The sequence below is a fragment of the Homarus americanus genome, unplaced genomic scaffold (assembly GCF_018991925.1).
Source record: "Homarus americanus isolate GMGI-L3 unplaced genomic scaffold, GMGI_Hamer_2.0 scaffold1610, whole genome shotgun sequence".
Taxonomy (NCBI): Eukaryota; Metazoa; Arthropoda; class Malacostraca; order Decapoda; family Nephropidae; genus Homarus; species Homarus americanus.
Window position 1 is genome coordinate 15,300 of NW_024723354.1, and position 23,298 is coordinate 38,597.

Sequence of the window (23,298 nt, forward strand, 5' to 3'; positions counted from 1 at the left end):
GCAGGTATGGCTTCAGGATGTGAGACAGTAGAAGAAGCAATACGGATTAGAAAAATATACTGGGACATAAGCAAAACGACCGATTGTACACCACAAAAATAATTATACTCATGATGGTTTAGGTCCAGCAAACACTTCTGAATGAGCATGGAAATGAAATCCTGTTTACGACATTCATCTATCTACAATATTACTATTCTTAATAGCCCAATTTCAAATTAACTATGGCAAAAGCTCTTCACAGACAAAAATATATAGTATAACGTAAAACACAATCGAAAATACTAATGAGGAAAGTATTAGGACAGAACCTCTTTAAGTAGAACATGACCAATGACCTTCTGGGACTCTGGGAGGATAATAGAGGTGACAAAGTTCTTCACGTATTGTATTTTGATGGTTCATCTCAGGGAGGTGTTTATGTGATGAGGTGCCGTTGTCACTTACGAGCCTCAAGGACACTGCTGCTTTCCCCTTACATCAAGCGTCATGAACCAAGAAGACCTCTCAACAAGACCTCCTGCTGGACCCGGAACTTTGAAGACCGCCCTCTCCCTTGTGCCATTGTTGGCCATCTTCCCGGACCGGACCACCCACGACTGTCATCGCCCACAACAACTCACGAGCGTTCTTGGTTTATCGAGCATTAGCTTGCCCTCCCCACTGGTGGTGTGAGTGACCCACACTCCAGCTGGAGAGCAGTTATAGCGCGATATTCCCGGCGTGGTTTGAGCCCTTTTCCTTCTACTACTATTTTTCCTTTTTCGCTCTGGCCTAGGGACCTGCACCCTCAAAAGTGTATTCGTCCTGCGGTCCCCCCTGTAACTGTTCACCTCCCTCCCAGGAGATTGTGAACACGAAAGGGGGTCGGAGCAAAACCCTCCCCAGCCGAGTCTTTCCAGGAAAACCGTGATCGTGCGGGTCCACCTGGAAAGAGGGTAGCAATCCTTATCCTTCCCAAATAGGCACACTTAGCTCACGTCTATAAGTGAGCAGTCACATACACTAGGAAGTAGGCTTCCCCAATCGGGGCTCCGGGAGAGAAGCTCAGGAACCACTCTACGACCACCAGCTAGTGGGGAGTGCTGTAATTCCTCTGCTATTTACTCAACCGGAATAGGTAGGATCTAAAAAAAAAATAAATAAACCCGGTTATGGAGCGCGTACGCCCTCCTAACCGCGATCCCCGCCTGAACCGCCAACCTGACGACCCGAACCACGACAGGCTTCGCACAGAGAAAGCAGACCAGTTACGCGCCTTCAATGAAGCCCTGAAAACTAGGAACACTGCCACCACCTCCAACAACTCCACCACCACCACCACCTCCACCACCACCACCACTGCTACCGCTACTGAGGACAACTGGACGAAGGTAGAAAACAAGAAACGCCGACGTGCTTTTTCGGGAAACGAATGCCGTCAAGCAGCCCCAAAGGCACCCATCACCACCACCAGCTCACCTCCAACGACACTGCCAAAATTCCGGATCACGAAAACGGACGCAAAAACAACATATGCCGCCGTCACAGAGATGGAAAAGCTAAATCCTCTGGCCAAGTTCTCAGTGCGGCCCAACCTAAAGGGGGAGATGATCGTTCACCCCAAAGACAAGAACTCCGCCACCACCCTCGACACTTACCTGCAAAACACCACCACCATTACTTCAACCAAGCTAGACCCCGCCCAGAAACTGATGAAGTCGGTAGTCCTCCGGTACCCAAAGGAACTACCTCTCGAACCCCTGGAGAACCACCCGAAGATCCTAAAAGCCGAGAGATGCTCTCCCCTGTCCGACAAGACGGCCACCACGAAACAAGTGCTCATAACGCACTACGGCTCACCCCCCAGCACCATAGACCTCAAAACCTGGGGGATCTACGAAGTGAGGCCCTTCGTCCCAGAGCCCCTGCGGTGCTTCAGATGCCAGAAATACGGGCACCATCAGACAAGGTGCACGTACAAGGAAATCTGCGCAGTCTGCGCACAGAAGCACGGCACACACTCCTGCCTCACCAAGTTGAAAAATGGGGAAAAAATTGCCCCCAAGTGTGCCAACTGCGGGGGCAAACACCACGCCTGGAATCCTGGATGCTCCGAGAGAACAAAGAGGGTCCAGGCAAACCGACCAGCAGCAAGACCGGCCCCCACCGCCTACACACCAGCCCCACCAAGTACCTTCGTGTGGGGAACCCAAAGGCCCAAACAACAGAGACAACCTCCTCAGCCAGTCAACACCCAAAGTGCAGCCCAGTTTCCTGGCCTCACTACAGCCACACCTCAGCCACCCAAGCAGCAGACAACGACAACCACGAGCAAGACAAAAGAAGCACACACCAAGGCACCAGAAGGAATGATACACTTATCAGACCTAGCCAAGGTACTGACAACCTTCGCGGAGGGCCTAGCCGGACTACTGGGCCACAAGATCCAACCCACACAGCTCCAAATACTCATGGGGAGCGTCCTCGGGCAAGTCGCCACAGCTCCAGCCACCTCAGTGGAGGAAGCCACGCCGGTCCGCACACGAGTAACAGCCGAGGTACACTCTACACCGAAGAAGGCCACCAGAGAACCCAAGATACCAACAGCTCCCAAGATACCGACAGCTCCCAGAAAGAAACTGGACGTTTCAACTCCCCTGAACCGAACCACGGCCCAGAAGGCAAAAACCACAGAACACGAAGACATGGACCTGATCCAGTTGGAATCGAGCTTGGACATCTCCATCGAGAACCACCAGAAGTCCCCGATGAAACAGTGGTGGAAAACGTCAGCACCCTGAACATCCTTACATGGAATGCTCAGGGCATCAAAAACAAGAAACACCTCCTACAAGAAGCAGCAGCCAAGGACAAGCTTGACATCATACTCCTACAAGAAACACTTCTACAAGAACACCACTGTTTCAAATTCAGCGGTTACAAGACATACAGGAGGCATTTCACGCAGGCGTCAACAAGAGGATGTATGATCTTGGTCAAGTCAAGCATACCCTCCGCCGATGTCACGCAGCAATTTCCATGTGGGGAAAACATCGAGACACAGGCCGTCAAAGTAACCCTCCAAGAACGGGAATTAACTGTTCACAACATCTACAAGAACCCAAGGGGCTCACTGGAGGTTACTCAATTATTTGCTTCGGCCGCTGACCACGCCACACTCATAGGAGGGGATTTCAACGCACATCATCCCTTCCTAAGCTCGGCAAGCCCCACAAATGAAGACGGCCTACACCTATACACCACCTTTCAAGATACACCCGAGATCTGCCTCCTGAACACCGGAGAGCCCACCCACACTAGGGGAGGAAGGCTAGATCTAACCTTCGTCTCCAGTGCACTACAGCCTTCGGCCTCCTGGCAGATACACCCCACGCTGACCAGTGACCACTTCGCCACCCTAACAACGCTGAAGGTGAACAAACTCCCCACTCCACCCCCCCCGAGATGGAGATACAACACTCAAAAGGCAGACTGGGGACTCTTCAAGAAACACCTGGCTAAGTGGCGCGAAAAATCACAGCCGGCCGGCGCAGCACCCGCGGATGAGACAACCCTCCACCACCAATTGGTCGAGGCGTTTCACCTAGCGGCAGAAGAGGCTATCCCAAAAACAAAACCCACATCAAGACAGTACAATGATTACTGGTACTACTGTCCCAGGGTGAAAGAACTCAACCACAGAGTGAACATGGCCCGAAGAAACTACAGGAGACACCCCACGGCAACAAACAGACATCTCCTGCAAGTCATAGTTAAGGATACCAGGGAAGAGAAGGAAGAAATTAAAAACGTAAGCTGGCTCAAGTGGTGCTCCGAACTGAACGAGCACACCTCCCTTGGCAAGATGTGGGCCCAGATCCGAAGAGCATCTGGGAAGGCAACACCACCACCACCAACTCATCCCAACCCAGAAGAGGAAGCCGAGAGACTTGCAAAACTGTTCTCTGACCGAGCAGCAACGAAGAACCTCCCGAGACAGGCGGAGGAGACACAACGGCGTCTGCGACAGGTCAGACTCCAGATGATCGCAGAGGCCTGCAACAGTGAAGATGACACTGACAGACCATTCAACCAGCAAGAACTCCAGAAGTCGCTAAAACGAAGCAAGGATACAGCTCCAGGTGCCGACAGGATAACCTACTCCATGCTTTCTCATGCCGGTACAGCCGGACTCGAGGCTCTGCTGCAAGCCATCAATGCTTCGTGGACAGCACAAAGACTCCCACCGGAATGGAAGAAGGCAGATATACAGCCCATTCCAAAGCCCAGAGAACCAGACAAACCGAGGCCCATCTCCCTTCTCAGCTGCATAGCGAAGACCGGAGAAAGAATGGCTCTCAACCGACTCAAGTGGAAAGTAGGCAGCCCACACCCTCACATCTTTGCTTACACCGAGAACACCGGCACAGGCAACAACATCGCCGAGATACTCAGCACAGTGGACAACAAACCAGCTCTGGTGGTCTTCCTCGACCTGGAGAAAGCCTTCGAACTAGCAAATCCTTTGGCCATTACAACTACGCTCGCTAAAAAAGGCGTCAAAGGAAGGTTGCTGGGGTGGATCCAGAACTACCTCACACAGAGAGAAGCACGAGTACGCTTTCAGGGAGCAACCTCAAGCTACAGGGTCCACGAAAACGGAACCCCACAAGGAGGCATCCTCAGTCCAATGCTGTTCAATGTCCTGATGGAAAATCTAGTCAAACTTCCCTTCAGACAAACAGCCAAGCTCCTATGCTATGCAGACGACTTACAGCTTATAGTAAGAGGATCGAACAGACTAGCCAACACGCAACACGCACTCCAACTTATAGAAGAGGAGTGCAACAGACTTGGACTCAAGATAAATCCAGCCAAGTCGAAAGCGATGGCCATCTGCACAGACACACCAGACAAGTTGCTCTCCATACAAAACACGCCGGTAGTCTGGACCAACGCCCACCAGTGTCTTGGAATCTGGTTTGACCAGAAACTCACCTTCAAGCCGCAACTCGAGTATCTCAGGCACAGGACGAAGAGCAGACACAATATAATGAGGTCGCTCACCAGCAAATCCGCAGGAGCAAACCTTCATGTGCTCAAAGCCTACTACACAGCCGCCATCAGATCGCTGGTAGATTACAGTGCTCCAGCACTCATTGGACTGAGAGAAGACCAAATAGCTAAGCTAGAAGTCATTCAAAACAATGCTCTCAGGACCATGCTCGGAGCACCCATGTGGACCAGAATTTGCAATCTGCAAATGGAAACCGAACTACCACCCCTGGCAGTACGAGTCAAGCAGGTGACAGCCGGTCTCCTCGCCAAAATCTGTAGAGCAGACAAGCCCACAGTTGCCAAGATTCGAATCAGTGCCTCCCTCCACCTCGACCACAGAGTGCGAGGGGCCACCTGGTCGCACGAGGCAAGCGAGGTCATCCGACACCTGCAAGCAGAAACACTCGTCAAGAACAACCAAGACACACGAGACAATGGTTACACTGTTCCTCCACCATGGAGCCCTCCACCAGCCACACTCAAATTCACCGACCTCGGCGATAGTAAAGCCAACCTCCAGAAGGAGGACCTCAAAAAAATAACTCTCCAAGCCATAGCCACCGAGACACCGGCTGATGCAGCATCATACTTCACAGACGGCTCGGTGGACCCAAAACATCACAGATCCGGAGCGGCCTTCTACACCCAAGGTCAGACCCTCCAATGGAGACTTTCCAACGACTGCTCCACCCTACAAACAGAACTGGTAGCAATCTCAAAGGCCCTACAACACGCTGCAACACAACACAACAAGTCCGTCATAATTCACACGGACTCGAAATCGGCCATGCAGGCGCTGCAACACAGTCAACCAAGAGACAACGTCCACATCATCACCTCGATCCTCGCACAGCTACAGGAATTCCAAAGCCAAAACCGACCAGTCGTCTTACACTGGATTCCCAGTCATGTAGGGATCGGAGGAAACGACGTGGCAGACGAAGCAGCCAAGGCAGCTACACGTTCCAGTAGCGTACACATCCAAGTTCCAGCAAGTGTGCAACAGATCAAGAATCACCTCAGAAAGACTACCAAGCTCCACATCAAAAAGAGCTTCCTTCATGCACTCAACGCTGGTTCCCAATCAGCCAAATGGCACCTGGCGGCCACAAAAGGGGAACCACCTTTCGCTGACAAGAAAACTCCAAGACAAACCCAAGTCAGCCTTCACCGACTACGACTAGGGTACAAGTGCTCCTGGCAGATGATCGGAAATGACGTCATGGAATGCACCTACTGTCAGGAGCCAGCAGCCAACCCACTTGAACACTATCTCCTCGATTGCGAGGTCACAGAAAGCCTCCGAAACAGAACTCAAATCTCCCAAGAAACACACACAACACCAGCGGCCACTCTAACCCGAAAGGCCCATACAGACCACATTCACCACCTACTCCGGGTCATCACACGATACCCACCACCCAGATAGCTTAGAAAGCATCCTCTCCCAGCAAGTGCGGACCCCAGTTCGGGGGGCGCGCCACTCCGAAGCTGACCACGTCCAAGAGTGGGGGCTGGTGGTAAGCGTCCACTGATCGGGGGTCCGCTCACACTTGCAACCTGCAGTATCCCTCCAATCTGCAGGTGGGACCACCTCCAATCCCAATCCGGTCTGGCTGCTCCTGGAGCTCCAGCCGGAACCATCAAACGGGCCGCCTATAGGCAAAGGCCCGTGTCGGACTACGGTCCGACAATCTATACAACAACAACAACATCAGTGGACATCAGTCTCGCTCGTCCCTCACACCTCAGCATGGCTCTTACGGTAAACTAAAAATATAATACACACAACTTGTCTGCCATGTGAAGTGCGTTAAGGTGAAATTAGAAAGAAAAAAACAATTACTTTGAATTACTTTATGATTCGGTGGTTTTTCAGGTTTACGTCCTCGCTGCCCTTGTGGTCGTCGCTGTAGCTGACAATATACCCTACACCCCCCCACGTCCCTCCTACAGTGCTCCCGCCCCTGCTGTATGTTTTACACACGTTTTGCAACCCTTAGTCAATACAAGTTATCGTTCTGAGAGTTTTATTTGTAATATTGTATGAAATATTCTAAAGTTGATTTCACAGCTACTGAACTGTACCTATGTATTAATCCTCAGAACATGAACTTATTTTTAAGACATACTGCAATCTTTCCTTTAATGGTGTGAAATTTTCACTCAGGGTCCTGCACAGTACAACTTTGACTGGTTAGTGAACGACGTGAACTCCGGCAACGACTACGGCCACAACGAAGATCGCAATGGTTACGACACTCAGGGATCTTATTACGTTCAGCTTCCCGACGGTCGTCTGCAGAGGGTTACTTACACCGTGAACGGCGACTCCGGCTATGTGGCACAAGTCGAATATCAGGGAGAAGCCCAGTACTCAGCCTACCAGCCCTCTCCCAGCTACAGGCCAACCCCTGGCTATGCTTAACCAAATCAAAGACTCATTAAGTACTTAAGTCTCCTAATCCACATGTATGAATCTGATTAACTTATTATATCAATAAAATATCTAAAACAAAAATTGATCCCCGTGTCATCATCCTTATCTTGTAGCAAACAAGAAAAAGTAAATAAATTCAGGAATAAATCGTCCAAGTGAACCTTATTTAAATCATAATCTCATTTCAATTAATTTTAAAGTTATATGAACTTAGGTTTAACCTTAAAAATGCAGTCATACCTCCAAATCTGTGCGTAACTTTAAGTATGTTTCTTGGTTCATTCGAAGGCAGTTAAGCCAATTAATACCCTCCAAATTTAGTTCTGTTAAGAGCCTAGTATGAGCAAATTTATCTTGTCAGTAGCTAGTCTTAAATTTAGACCCTTTTTCACGAGAGCTCCTATTCTTTTCCAACACCAAACATGCATCTGCAATACGCAACAATATTACTTTCTTCGTCTTCTGGACAGAGAAAAGTGGCCACTGCTGTACTCTGTTACGGCCTTCTGGCAGAACTAAATCATACGACACCAAACTGCGTTCTCCACAAGCACTCAGTTCAGTCGGTATAATAGGCCGAACTGAACTGTTGGTTCGCCTCCACGATACCCAGTTGTGAATAGGTAGAAAAATATGTAATTTGGGAAATAAGGGCTGTTAAGTGCAGTCACCCCGTTTCCTTGAGTACAGAATGATCAATATTCCGTGAATCATATCCATCCTGCCATTCTCTGTGTCGCATCACCAGTATGGCTTTCGCCAGGCGAGATCTTCTGGTGATTCGCTCTCCTACTGCACCCATCTTTGTTCATCTTCTCTTAGGGATTATGGGAAAACTTTCGATGTGGCCCTCGACATCTCCAAAGCATTATGACAGGGTATGGCACAAGTCTTTGCTTTCTAAACTTCTCTCTTATGGTTTCTCTCCCCCACTTTGTTCTCTAATTTATTGCTTCCTTGAGAACCGATCCATGGCAGTTGTTATCTAGGGATCGATCTCTCGCTCTTTCTCTACCAATAATTGTGTCTTAGAGGGTTCTGTTGTTTCACCTACTGTCTTCCTTGTTTTTATCAATGATTTAATTCACACTACGACTAATTCTATACATTCTTGCGCTGGTGATTCTACTCTTCACTCTTCTTCGCATTTTTTCCTTCCCTCTAATTCTCAAACTAGATCTGTTTCTAGAGCTGATATCATTTCATCTATCATTACGGATCTGTGCAACATCTTGGAATGGGGGAGGTAAAAACTTGGTTAAATTCATAAGTAATAAAACTCAATATTTATCAATTACACTTCCCAAATTCGATTATCTCCCACCAATTACATTTCAGGACGCAATCATTCTGCCAAATTCTAAAACAGATACGCTAGGCCTCACCAATTCCTCTAATATGTCATGGAAGTCATACATATATAACATTCCTAAAGCTGCCTCCCGAAAGCTGGGAATGCTGTACAGATGTAGTAGCTACTTTACTTCTGAGCAGTTGCTTCAAGTTTATGAGGGATTCATTCGTCCTAACTTTGAGTATTGCTCTCATATTTGGGATGGCTCTTCTCCTTTAGTTGATAATCTTTCTTCCCTGTCTCTTCGCCGCAATGTTGCTTCACTCTCTCCGTTTTGCAGGTACTTTAACGAGCAATGTTCGGTTTATTTGGTGTCCTGTGTACCGTCGGCAAGGCGGTGGGCTCGTAACACTCGTCTTCCCAACGGTGCCCAGAGTTTCTACGTCAGTGGTTCTCAACCTTGTTTGCCCCATGCACCCCTTTCACCATATGTCAGAATGTCATTCCCCCCTCTTTTCCAAGATTTTCTTCCTCAAAAAGTGCATTCCAAATAATATGCATATAATACTGAAAATCCATATTTTTTCCATATTAGTACATACCGGGTATACATTTACAATTTTACATGAATTATTTTTATAGTGGAGTTTTAAAAATTAAATGCCAATTGAAAATGTTGATGGATTTATAAAACTTGAATAAAAGTAAAATAGTTTTTTTTTTATTTATAATGAATTACTTAACAGACCAAACTGAAGCATAATGCAATAAACAAAAAGTTCAATAGAATACCAGGATATTGTAAATTTGTAATTAATTTTATTCAGATGAAGATTACAGTCAATGAGAAACCTGTGATTGTTTTTTCTTCGCCAATTCTGGGATACGCGGAGGAGTGCTTGAAAGGGCACAACGCAGGTCATTTTCTACCTCTAATCTACTACGTTGCTTCGCTTTAATTTGCAACAGAGTTGAAAAGCCTGACTCACAAAGATATGTCGACACAAACGGAAGCAATGCACGGATAGCTCTTTCTGCCACTTTTGGGTAGGAATCGCACATCAAGGGCCAAAATTCTGCGATTGATTTCTCATCGAACATATCTCTTGCTCCCGAATCAGTTTCCCCCACCCCCCCTGAAAACCTGAATTCCCCCCCTGGGGGGAATTCCCCCCTGGTTGAGAACCCCTGTTCTATGTGGATGTCGGTCACACTTGAATAACAAGTTATTGTACATCCTTTTTTTCCTCACACAGTCAAACTGTGGAATGCTCTGTCTTCTTTGTTTCCATACTCGTACAATCTGTCTCACTTCAAAACGTTGGTTTTCCGGAATATTCGTGGTGTAGATTAATATAAACTTTTCAATTTTTATTTTTTATTTATTTCTACCTTTTTTTCGCCCCCTAGAACCCGTTGTCAGTCGATAACCTGTACCGGGTGGGCTACGCCCCGCAAAAAAAAAAGAAAAAAAAAACTTGCAGATCACCAACAAAATATCGTAATTGAAGTAAATGGAAAAGCTCTAGATTTCTTCTCTTGTAACAGAATGATGATCTTTTCGTTTTTAATAATATATCGATCGAAAAATAAATTATGAGATATTTGAGCGATAACCAAATGTGCCACTTTTGCTTTCGATGCGATATTAACCTGGGATACGAACTTTATTATTACTTCTCTCTATGACATCCACAAGATTCATCCTTAATGTGGTATTACTGATTGGATGTGTTATAATTTTACCTGACAATTTCTAAATCAATTTCAGAAAGTTGGTTATGAGGATTGCAGGTATGGCTTCAGGATGTGAGACAGTAGAAGAAGCAATACGGATTAGCAATAGATAATGGGACATAAGCAAAACGACCGATTGTACACCACAAAAATAATTATACTCATGATGGTTTAGGTCCAGCAAACACTTCTGAATGAGCATAGAAATGAAATCCTATTTACGACATTCATCTATCTATAATATTACTATTCTTAATAGCTCAATTTCAAATTATCTATGGCAAAAGCTCTTCACAGACAAAAATATATAGTATAACGTAAAACACAATTGAAAATACTAATGAGGAAAGCATTAGGACAGAACCTCTTTATAGTATTTTGATGGTTCATCTCAGGGAGGTGTTTATGTGATGAGGTGCCGTTGTCACTTACGAGTCTCAAGGACATTGCTGCTTTCCCCTTACTTCTATCGTCATGACAAGATGGGTGGAGCCTCCAGTATATAAAACTGGCGCGAGTATCAGTGGACATCAGTCTCGCTCGTCCCTCACACCTCAGCATGGCTCTTACGGTAAACTAAAAATATGATACACACAACTTGTCTGCCATGTGCAGTGCGTTAAGGTGAAATTAGAAAGATAAAAGACACAATTACTTTGAATTACTTTATGATTCGGTGGTTTTTCAGGTTTACGTCCTCGCTGCCCTTGTGGTCGTCGCTGTAGCTGACAATATACCCTACACCCCCCCACGTCCCTCCTACAGTGCTCCCGCCCCTGCTGTATGTTTTACACACGTTTTGCAACCCTTAGTCAATACAAGTTATCGTTCTAAGATTTTTATTTGTAATATTGTATGAAATATTTTGAAGTTGCTTTCACAGCTACTGAACTGTACCTATGCATTAATCCTCAGAACATGAACTTATTTTTAAGACATACTGCAATCTTACCTTTAATGGTGTAAAATCTTCACTCAGGGTCCTGCACAGTACAACTTTGACTGGTCAGTGAACGACGTGAACTCTGGCAACGACTACGGCCATAACGAAGATCGCAATGGTTACGACACTCAGGGATCTTATTACGTTCAGCTTCCCGACGGTCGTCTGCAGAGGGTTACTTACACCGTGAACGGCGACTCCGGCTATGTGGCTCAAGTCGAATATCAGGGAGAAGCCCAGTACTCAGCCTACCAGCCCTCTCCCAGCTACAGGCCAACCCCTAGCTACGCTTAACAAATTCAAAGACTCATTAAGTATTTAAGTCTCCTAAAGCACATGTATAAATCTGATTAACTTATTATATCAATAAAATATATAAAACAAAAACTGAGTCCTGTGTCATCATCCTGATCTTGTAGCAAACAACAACAAGTACATCAATTCAGGAATAAATCGTCCATGTGGACCTTATTCAAATCATAATCTCATTTCAATAAATTTTAAATGTATATGAACTTAGGTTTAACCATAAAAATATAGTCATACTTCCAAATCTGTGCGTCACTTTAAGTATGTTCCTTGGTTCATTCGAAGGTAGTTAAGATAATTATTACTCTCCAAATTTAGTTCTGTTCAGAGCCTAGTATGAGCAAATTTGTCTTGTCAGTAGCCAGTCTTAAATTTAGACCCTTTTTCACGAGAGCTCCTATTCTTTTCCAACACCAAACATGCATCTGCAATACCCAACAATATTACTTTCTAAGTCTTCTGGACCGAGAAAAGTGACCACTGCTGTACTCTGTTACGGCCTTCATGCGGAACTAAATCATGCGACATCCAAACTGCGTTCTCCACAAGCTTTCAGTTCAGTCGGTATGATAGGCCGAACTGAACTGTTGGTTCACCTCCAGGACACCCAGTTGTGAATAGGTAGATAAATATGTAATTTGGGAAATAAGGGCTGTTAAGTGCAGTCACCCCGTTTCCTTCAGTGCAGAATGATCAATATTCAGTGAACCATATCCATCCTGCCATTCTGTGTCGCACCACCAGTATGGCTTTCGCCAGGCGAGATCTTCTGGTGATCCGCTCTCCTACTGCACCCATCTTTGGTCATCTTCTCTTAGGGATTATGGGGAAACTTTCGTCGTGGCCCTCGACATCTCCATACCATATGACAGGGTATGGCACACGTCTATGCTTTCTAAACTTCTCTCTTATGATTTCTCTCCTCCACTTTGCTCTCTAATTTATTGCTTTCTTGAGAACCGATCTATGGCAGTTGTTATCTAGGGATCGATCTCTCGCTCTTTCTCTACCAATCCTGGAGTCCTAAAGGGTTTTATTGTTTCACCTACTCTCTTCCTTGTTTTTATCAATGAAAAACTTCACACCACGACTAATTCTATACATTCTTGCGCTGATGATTCTACTCTTCACTCTTCGCATTTTTCCCTTCCCCCTAATTCTCAAACTAGATCTGTTTCTCGAGCTGATATCATTTCATCTATCATTGCGGATCTGTGCGACATCTTCGAATGGGGAGGTACAAACTTGGTTAAATTCATTAGTAATAAAACTCAGTATTTACCAATTACACTTTCCAAATTAGATAATCTCACACCAATTACATTCAGGACTCATTCATTCTGCCAAATTCTAAAATAGATACGCTAGGCCTCACCATTTCCTCAAATATGTCATGGAAGCCATACATCCATAACATTGCTAAAGCTGCCTTCCGAAAGCTGGGAATACTGTCCAGATGCCGTAGCTACTTCACATCTAAGTAGTTGCTTCAAGTTTATGAGGGAGTCATTCGTCCTAACTTCGAGTACTGCTCTCATATCTGGGGTGGCTCTTCTTATGTCCAAATATTAGATAGGGTGGAATCAAAGGCATTCCGTCTTATTGACTCTTCTCATTAGCTGATAATCTTTCTTTCCTTTCTATTCGCCGCAATGTTGCTTCACTCTCTCCCTATTACAGGTACTTTAACGGGCAATGTTCGGCAGATTTGGCATCCTGTGTACCGTCGGTAAGGCGGTGGGCTCGTAACACTCGTCTTGCCAGCGGTGCCCACTCTTTGTCTATGGATGTCGGTCACACTAGAATAACTCGTTATTATACATCATTTTCTTCCTCACACAGTCAAACTGTGGAGTGCTCTGGCTTCTGTGTTTCCATACTCGTACAATCTGCCTCACTTCAAAAAGTTGGTTTTCCGTTATCTTCGTGGTGTAGATAATATAAACTTTTCATTTTTCATTTTTTATTTATTTCTACTCTTTTTTTTTTCGCCCCCGAGGACCCGTTGTGGGTCGATAACCTGTGCCGGGTGGGCTACTCCCCGCAAAAAAAAAAAAGAAAAAAAACGCAGATCAACAAAATGTCGTAATTGAAGTAAATGGAAAAGTTCTAGATCTCTTCTCTTGTAACAGAATGATGATCTTTTCGATTTTGATAATATATCCATCGAAAAATAAATTATGAGATATCTGAGCGATAACCAAACGCTCCACTTTTGCTTTCGATACGATATTAACCTGGGATACGAACTTTATTATTACTTCTCTCTATGACATCCACAAGATTCATCCTTAATGTGGTATTACTGATTGGATGTGTTATAATTTTACCTGACAATTTCAAAATCAATTTAAGAAAGTTGGTTATGAGGATTGCGGGTATGGCTTCAGGATGTGAGACAGCCGAAGAAGCAATACGGATTAGAAATAGATATTGGCACATAAGTAAAACAACCGGTTGTACACCACAAAAAGAATTATACTCATGATGGTTTAGGTCCAGGAAACACTTCTGAATGAGCATGGAAATGAAATCCTATTTACGACATTCATCTATCTACAATATTACTATTCTTAATAGCTCAATTTCAAATTATCTATGGCAAAAGCTCTTCACAAACAAAAATATATAGTATAACGTAAAACACAATCGAAAATACTAATGAGAAAATTATTAGGACAGAACCTCTTTAACTAGAACATGACCAATGACCTTCTGGGACTCTGGGAGGATAATAGAAGTGACAAAGTTCTTCACGTATTGTATTTTGATGGTTCATCTCAGGGAGGTGTTTATGTGATGAGGTGCCGTTGTCACTTACGAGCCTCAAGGACACTGCTGCTTTCCCCTTACATCAATCGTCATGACAAGATGGGTGGAGCCTCCAGTATATAAACCTGGCGCGAGTATCAGTGGACATCAGTCTCGCTCGTCCCTCATACCTCAGCATGGCTCTTACGGTAAACTAAAAATATGATACACACAACTTGTCTGCCATGTGAAGTGCGTTAAGGTGAAATTAGAAAGAAAAAACACAATTACCTTGAATTACTTTATGATTCGGTGGTTTTTCAGGTTTACGTCCTCGCTGCCCTTGTGGTCGTCGCTGTAGCTGACAATATACCCTACACCCCCCCACGTCCCTCCTACAGTGCTCCCGCCCCTGCTGTATGTTTTACACACTTTTGCATCCCTTAGTCAATTCAAGTTATCGTTCTAAGAGTTTTATTTGTAATATTGTATGAAATATTCTAAAGTTGCTTTCACAGCTACTGAACTGTACCTATGCATTAATCCTCAGAACATAAACTTATTTTTACGAAACACTACAATCTTACCTTTAATGGTGTAAAATTTTTACTCAGGGTCCTGCACAGTACAACTTTGACTGGTCAGTGAACGACGTGAACTCCGGCAACGACTACGGCCACAACGAAGATCGCAATGGTTACGACACTCAGGGATCTTATTACGTTCAGCTTCCCGATGGTCGTCTGCAGAGGGTTACTTACACCGTGAACGGCGACTCCGGCTATGTGGCTCAAGTCGAATATCAGGGAGAAGCCCAGTACTCAGCCTACCAGCCCTCTCCCAGCTACACGCCAACCCCTAGCTACGCTTAACCAATTCAAAGACTCATTTAGTACGTTATTCTCCTAAAGCACATGTATAAATCTGATTAACTTATTATATCAATAAAATATATAAAACAAAAATTGATCCCCATGTCATCATCCTTATCTTGTAGCAAACAACAATAAGTACATCAATTTAGGAATAAATCGTCCATGTGGAGCTTATCCAAATCATAATCTCATTTCAATAAATTTTAAATGTATATGAACTTAGGCATAGCCTTAAAAACATAGTCATACAGTATGTCACCTGCCAGCTAGGTGAATTACACAATATTACATACTTTCATTCAGAGATACATCTGAGCACATTGACATTCTGAAAACCCAGTTTGATTCACCATCACATTTTTTGTTATATAAGAAAAGAAATTGTATACTTCAGAGAATCGATGAAAAAAATATATAAAAAATATATATTTATGGATTGATGATGTTCTGCAATATTAGTATGCCATGTGGTAGGCATAAATAACTCAGTAATTGTGTCTGAAAAATAAGAAACACATGTAAACAGCATTAAATGATGCAAACAATACTTACTGACTTCTTGACTCGCAAATAAACTGACACGGGGGCGTGAGTAACTGAATATACAGTAAGGGTGTTGAGGGCATACTCACAGGTTGTACTTGTAATTTTCCTCTACTCAGAGCTGTATTTCTCTCAGTCATTGTAGTTGCGTCCTTTAACTTAATAAATTAATTAAGTGAGATCAAAGATTTAGCTCATAGTCATGAAAATGGATTAAAACTATATCTCTATATATGCTAACACCGGACTGTAAAATGGTCTCAACATGTGTCCTTAACGTTCATGAGACTAGAATTCACCATTACTTAACAATTGAATTATTTTGCCGTATACCGATGAAAACATTAATTCTTCTTCCATAGATCATCGATATATTCTTTTTTATTGCACAGCCTAGTATGAGAAAATTTGTCTTGTCAGTAGCCAGTCTTAAATTTAGACCCGTTTTCACGAGAGCGCCTATTCTCCTCCAACACCAAATGCACCTGCAATACCCAACAATATTACTTTCTACGTCTTCTGCAGCAACAAGAGCGGCCACTGCTGTACTCTGCTACGGCCTTCAGGCAGAACTATATCATCCGACGCCAAACGGCGTTCTCCACAAGCGTTCAGTTCAGTCGGTCTGATAGGTAGATAAATATGCAATTTGGGAAATAAGGGCTGTTAAGTGCAGTGCCAGTCACCCCGTTTCCTTGAGTACAGAATGACTAATATTCAGTGAACCATATCCCTCATGCCATTCTCTGTGTCGCATCACCAGTATGGCTTTCGCCAGGTGAGATCTTCTGGTGATCAGCTCTCCTACTGCACCCATCTTTGGTCATCTTCTCTTAGGGATTATGGGTAAACTTTCGTTGTGGCGCTCGACATCTCCAAAGCATTTGACAGGATATGGCACATGTCTTTGCTTTCTAAATTTCCCTCTTATGGTTTCTCTCCCCCACTCTGTTCTCTAATTTATTGCTTCCTTGAGAACCGAGCCATGGCAGTTATCGAGGGATCGATCTCTCGCTCTTTCTCTACCAATACTGGTGTCCTAAAGGGTTCTGTTGTTTCACCTACTGTCTTACTTGTTTTTATCAATGATTCACTTCACACTACGACTAATTCTATGCATTCTTATGCTGATGATTCTACTCTTCACTCTTCTTCGCATTTTTCCCTTCCCCCTAATTCTCAAACTAGATCTGTTTCTCGAGCTGATATCATTTCATCTATCATTACGGATATGTGCGACATCGTCGAATGGGGAGGTAAAAACTTGGTTAAATTCATTAGTAATAAAACTCAGTATTTACCAATTACACTTCCCAAATTCGATTATCTCCCACCAATTACAGTTCAGGACGCAATCATTCTGCCAAATTCCAAAATAGATAAGCTAGGCCTCACCATTTCCTCTAACATGTTATGGAAGCCACACATACATCACATTGCTAAAGCTGTCTCCCGAAAGCTGGGAATGCTGTACAGATGCCGTCGCTACTTCACTTCTGCGCAGTTGCTTCAAGTTGCTTCGAGTATTGCTCTCATATCTGGGATGGCTCTTCTCCTTTAGTTGATAATTTTTCTTCCCTTTCTCTTCGCCGCAATGTTGCTTCACTGTCTCCCTTTTGCGGGTACTTTAACGGCCAATGTTCGGTTGATTTCGCATCCTGTGTACCGTCGGCAAGGCGGTGGGCTCGTAACACTCGTCTTCCCAACGGTGCCCACAGTTTCTATGTGGATGTCGATCAAACTAGAATAACCCGTTATTGTACATCCTTTTTTTCCTCACACAGTAAAACAGTGGAATGCTCTGGCTTCTGTGTTTCCATACTCGTACACTCTGTCTCACTTCTAAAAGTTGGTTTTCCGGAAACTTCGTGGTGTAGATAATATAAACTTTTCATTTTTTATTTTTTATTTTTCTCTACTCTTTTTTTTCGCCCCCTAGGACCCGTTGTGGGTCGACAACCTGCGCCGTGTGGACTACTCCCCGAAAAAAAAAAAAAAAAAAATCTGGAAATCAGCAACAAAATGTGGTAATTGAAGTAAATGGAAAAGTTCTAGATCTCTTCTCTTGTAACAGAATGATGATCTTTTCGTTTTTAATAATATATCAATCGATAAATGAATTATGAGATATTTGAGCGATAACCAAATGTGCCACTTTTGCTTTCGATACGATATTAACCTGGGATACGAACTTTATTATTACTTCTCTCTATGACATCCACAACATTCATCCTTTATGTGGTATTACTGATTGGATGTGTTATAATTTTACCTGACAATTTCTAAATCAATTTCAGAAAGTTGGTAATGAGGATTGCAGGTATGGCTTCAGGGTGTGAGACAGTAGAAGAAGCAATATGGATTAGAATATTTTAATGGGACATAAGCAAAACGACCGATTGTACACCACAAAAATAATTATCTCATGATGGTTTAGTTCCAGCAAACACTTCCGAATGAGCATGGAAATGAAATCCTGTTTACGACATTCATCTATCTACAATATTACTATTCTTAATAGCTCAATTTCAAATTATCTATGGCAAAAGCTCTTCACAGACAAAAATATATAGTATAACGTAAAACACAATCGAAAATACTAATGAGGAAAGTATTAGGACAGAAAGTATTAGGACAGAATCTCTGGGACTCTGGGAGGATAATAGAGGTGACAAAGTTCTTCACGTATTGTATTTTGATGGTTCATCTCAGGGAGGTGTTTATGTGATGAGGTGCCGTTGTCACTTACGAGCCTCAAGGACACTGCTGCTTTCCCCTTACATCAATCGTCATGACAAGATGGGTGGAGCCTCCAGTATATAAACCTGGCGCGAGTATCAGTGGACATCAGTCTCGCTCGTCCCTCACACCTCAGCATGGCTCTTACGGTAAACTAAAAATATGATACACACAACTTGTCTGCCATGTGAAGTGCGTTAAGGTGAAATTAGAAAGAAAAAACACAATTACTTTGAATTACTTTATGATTCGGTGGTTTTTCAGGTTTACGTCCTCGCTGCCCTTGTGGTCGTCGCTGTAGCTGACAATATACCCTACACCCCCCCACGTCCCTCCTACAGTGCTCCCGCCCCTGCTGTATGTTTTACACACGTTTTGCAAGCCTTAGTCAATACAAGTTATCGTTCTAAGATTTTTATTTGTAATATTGTATGAAATGTTCTAAAGTTGCTTTCACAGCTACTGAACTGTACCTATGCATTAATCCTCAGAACATGAACTTATTTTTAAGACATACTGCAATCTTACCTTTAATGGTGTAAAATCTTCACTCAGGGTCCTGCACAGTACAACTTTGACTGGTCAGTGAACGACGTGAACTCTGGCAACGACTACGGCCACAACGAAGATCGCAATGGTTACGACACTCAGGGCTCTTATTACGTTCAGCTTCCCGACGGTCGTCTGCAGAGGGTTACTTACACCGTGAACGGCGACTCCGGCTATGTGGCTCAAGTCGAATATCAGGGAGAAGCCCAGTACTCAGCCTACCAGCCCTCTCCCAGCTACAGGCCAACCCCTAGCTACGCTTAACCAATTCAAAGACTCATTAAGTATTTAAGTCTCCTAAAGCACATGTATAAATCTGATTAACTTATATCAATAAAATATATAAAACAAAAATTGATCCCTGTGTCATCATCCTTATCTTGCAGCAAACAACAACAAGTACATCAATTCAGGAATAAATCGTCCATGTGGACCTTATTCAAATCATAATCTTATTTCAATAAATTTTAAATGTATATGAACTCAGGTTTAGCCTTAAAAACATAGTCATACTGTATGTCACCTGCCAGCTAGTTGAATTACACAACACTACATACTTTCATTCAGAGATACATCTGAGCACATTGACATTCTGAAAACCCAGTTTGATTTCATATCACATTATTCATCGTTATATAAGAAATGAAATTGTATACTTCAGAGAATCGATGAAAAAAAATACATAAAAAATATTTATTTATGGATTGATGATGTTCTGCAATATTAGTATGCCATGTGGTAGGCATAAATAACTCAGTAATTGTGTCTGAAAAATAAGAAACACGTGTAAACAGCATTAAATGATGCAAACAATTCTTAGGTTGATGACCATTACGAAGACACCAACTCACTGACTTCTTGACTCACATATAAATTGACCCAGGGGCGTGAGTAACTGAATATACAGTAAGGGCGTTGAAGACATACTCACAGATTGTACTTGTAATTTTCCTCTACTCAGAGCTTTATTTGTCTGAGTCCTTGTAGCTGCGTCCTTAAAGTTAATAAATTAATTAAGTGAGATCAAAGATTTAGCTCATGGTCATGAAAATGGATTAAAACTATATCTCTATATATTCTAACATCGGACTGTAAAATGGTCTCAACTTTTGTCCTTAACGTTTATCAGCCTAGAATTCACCATTACTTAATAATTGAATTATTTTGCCATAGAGACGATGAAAACATTAAATATTCTTCCTTAGATCATCGATATATTCTTATTTATTGCACAGCCTAGTATGAGAAAATTTGTCTTGTCAGTAGCCAGTCTTAAATTTAGACCCTATTTCACGAGAGCGCCTATTCTTTTCCAACACCATATGCACCTGCAAAACCTAACAATATTACTTTCTACATCTTCTGCAGCGACTCCAAACGGAGTTCTCCACAAGCGTTCAGTTCAGTCGGTCTGATAGGCCGAACTGAGCTGTTGGTTCACCTCCAGGACACCCAGTTGAGAATAGGTAGATAAATATGCAATTTGGGAAATAAGGGCTGTTAAGTGCAGTGCCAGTCACCCCGTTTCCTTGAGTACAGAATAATCAATATTCAGTGAACCATAGCCATCCTGCCATTCTCTGTGTCGCATCACCAGTATGACTTTCGCTAGGCGAGATCTTCTGGTGATCTGCTCTCCTACTGCACCCATCTTTGGTCATCTTCTCTTAGGGATTATGGGTAAGCTTTCGTCGTGGCGCTCGACATCTCCATAGCATTTGACAGGATATGGCACATGTCTTTGCTTTCTAAATTTCCCTTTTATTGTTTCTCTCCCCCACTCTATTCTCTAATTTATAGCGTCCTTGAGAACCTATCCATGGCAGTTGTTATCGAGGGATCGATCTCTCGCTCTTTCTCTACCAATACTGGTGTCCTAAAGGGTTCTGTTGTTTCACCTACTGTCTTCCTTGATTTTATCAATGATTTACTACACACTACGACTAATTCTATGCATTCTTATGCTGATGATTCAACTCTTCACTCTACTTCGAATTTTCCCTTCCCTCTAATTCTCAAACTAGATCTGTTTCTCGAGCTGATATAATTTCATCTATCATTGCGGGTCTGTGCAACATCGTCGAATGGAGAGGTAAAAACTTGGTTAAATTCATTAGTAATAAAACTCAGTAATTAACAAATGCACTTTACAAATTAGATGATCTCCCACCAATCACATTTCAGGACGCATTCATTCTGGAAATTTTAAAATAGATAAGCTAGGCCTGACCAGTTCCTCTAATGTGTCATGGAAGCCATACATACATAACATTGATTAAAGCTGCCTCCCAAAAGCTGGGAATGCTGTACAGATGCTGTAGCTACTTCACTTCTGAGCAGTTGCATCGAATTTATGAGGGCTTCATTCGTCCTAACTTTGAGTATTGCTCTCATATCTGGGATGGCTCTTCTCCTTTAGTTGATAATCTATCTTCCCTTTCTCTTCGCCGCAATGTTGCTTCACTCTCTCCCTTTTGCAGGTACTTTAACTGGCAATGTTCGATTGATTTGGCATCCTGTGTACCGTCGGCAAGGCGGTGGGCTCGTAACACTCGTCTTCCCAACGGTGCCCAGAGTTTCTATGTGGATGTCGGTCACACTTGAATAACCAGTTATTGTACATCCTTTTTTTCCTCACACAGTCAAACTGTGGAATGCTGTGGCTTCTGTGTTTTCAAACTCGTACAGTCTGTCTCACTTCTAAAAGTTGGTTTTCCGGAATCTTCGTGGAGTAGATAATATAAACTTTTCATTTTTTACTTTTTTATTTATTTCTACTCTTTTTTTTTCGCCCCCTAGGACCCGTTATGGGTCGATAACCTGTGCCGGGTGGGCTAAACCCCGCAAAAAATAAAGAACAGATGCAAATAAGCAACAAAATGTCGTAATTGAAGTAAATGGAAAAGCTCTGGATTTCTTCTCTTGTAACAGAATGATGATCTTTTCGTTTTTAATAATATATCAATCGAAAAATAAATTATGAGATATTTGAGCGATAACCAAATGTGCCACTTTTGCTTTCGATACGATATTAACCTGGGATACGAACTTTATTATTACTTCTCTCTATGACATCCACAAGATTCATCCTTTATGTGGTATTACTGATTGGATGTGTTATAATTTTACCTGCCAATTTCTAAATCAATTTCTGAAAGTTGGTAATGAGGATTGCAGGTATGGCTTCAGGATGTGAGACAGTAGAAGAAGCAATACGGATTAGAAAAATATACTGGGACATAAGCAAAACGACCGATTGTACACCACAAAAATAATTATACTCATGATGGTTTAGGTCCAGCAAACACTTCTGAATGAGCATGGAAATGAAATCCTATTTACGACATTCATCTATCTACAATATTACTATTCTTAATAGCTCAATTTCAAATTATCTATGGCAAAAGCTCTTCACAGACAAACATATATAGTATAACGTAAAACACAATCGAAAATAGTAATGAGGAAAGTATTAGGACAGAACCTCTTTAACTAGAACATAACCAATGACCTTCTGGGACCCTGGGAGGAGAATAGATGTGACAAAGTTCTTCACGTATTGTATTTTGATGGATCATCTCAGGGAGGTGTTTATGTGATGAGGTGCCGTTGTCACTTACGAGCCTCAAGGACACTGCTGCTTTCCCCTTACATCTAGCGTCATGACAAGATGGGTGGAGCCTCCAGTATATAAACCTGCTGCGAGTATCAGTGGACATTAGTCTCGCTCGTCCCTCACACCTCAGCATGGCTCTTACGGTAAACTAAAAATATGATACACACAACTTGTCTGCCATGTGCAGTGCGTTAAGGTGAAATTAGAAAGAAAAAACACAATAACTTTGAATTAGTTTATGATTCGGTGGTTTTTCAGGTTTACGTCCTCGCTGCCCTTGTGGTCGTCGCTGTAGCTGACAATATACCCTACACCCCCCCACGTCCCTCTTACAGTGCTCCCGCCCCTGCTGTATGTTTTACACACTTTTGCATCCCTTAGTCAATTCAAGTTATCGTTCTAAGAGTTTTATTTGTAATATTGTATGAAATATTCTAAAGTTGCTTTCACAGCTACTGAACT

At 43.0% G+C, this 23,298-nt stretch overlaps 4 protein-coding genes across 4 annotated transcripts; all 4 read left to right on the forward strand.

Moving 5' to 3' along the window:
• Positions 1-6,759: 6,759 nt before the first annotated feature.
• On the forward strand, positions 6,760-7,561 carry LOC121863426 (pro-resilin-like). Its single transcript, XM_042362088.1, has 3 exons — positions 6,760-6,805; positions 6,920-7,012; positions 7,211-7,561. The coding sequence occupies exons 1-3, from the start codon at positions 6,794-6,796 to the stop codon at positions 7,466-7,468; spliced, it is 363 nt and encodes a 120-aa protein (XP_042218022.1). The 5' UTR covers positions 6,760-6,793; the 3' UTR covers positions 7,469-7,561.
• Positions 7,562-11,025: 3,464 nt separating this feature from the next.
• Positions 11,026-11,845, forward strand: LOC121863427 (pro-resilin-like). The gene is made up of 3 exons (XM_042362089.1): positions 11,026-11,082; positions 11,200-11,292; positions 11,491-11,845. The coding sequence occupies exons 1-3, from the start codon at positions 11,071-11,073 to the stop codon at positions 11,746-11,748; spliced, it is 363 nt and encodes a 120-aa protein (XP_042218023.1). The 5' UTR covers positions 11,026-11,070; the 3' UTR covers positions 11,749-11,845.
• Positions 11,846-14,662: 2,817 nt separating this feature from the next.
• Positions 14,663-15,483, forward strand: LOC121863428 (pro-resilin-like). Its single transcript, XM_042362090.1, has 3 exons — positions 14,663-14,723; positions 14,839-14,931; positions 15,129-15,483. Exons 1-3 carry the CDS (start codon positions 14,712-14,714, stop codon positions 15,384-15,386), a joined length of 363 nt encoding a protein of 120 aa, XP_042218024.1. The 5' UTR covers positions 14,663-14,711; the 3' UTR covers positions 15,387-15,483.
• Positions 15,484-18,743: 3,260 nt separating this feature from the next.
• Positions 18,744-19,578, forward strand: LOC121863429 (pro-resilin-like). Its single transcript, XM_042362091.1, has 3 exons — positions 18,744-18,820; positions 18,936-19,028; positions 19,227-19,578. The coding sequence occupies exons 1-3, from the start codon at positions 18,809-18,811 to the stop codon at positions 19,482-19,484; spliced, it is 363 nt and encodes a 120-aa protein (XP_042218025.1). The 5' UTR covers positions 18,744-18,808; the 3' UTR covers positions 19,485-19,578.
• Positions 19,579-23,298: the final 3,720 nt, after the last annotated feature.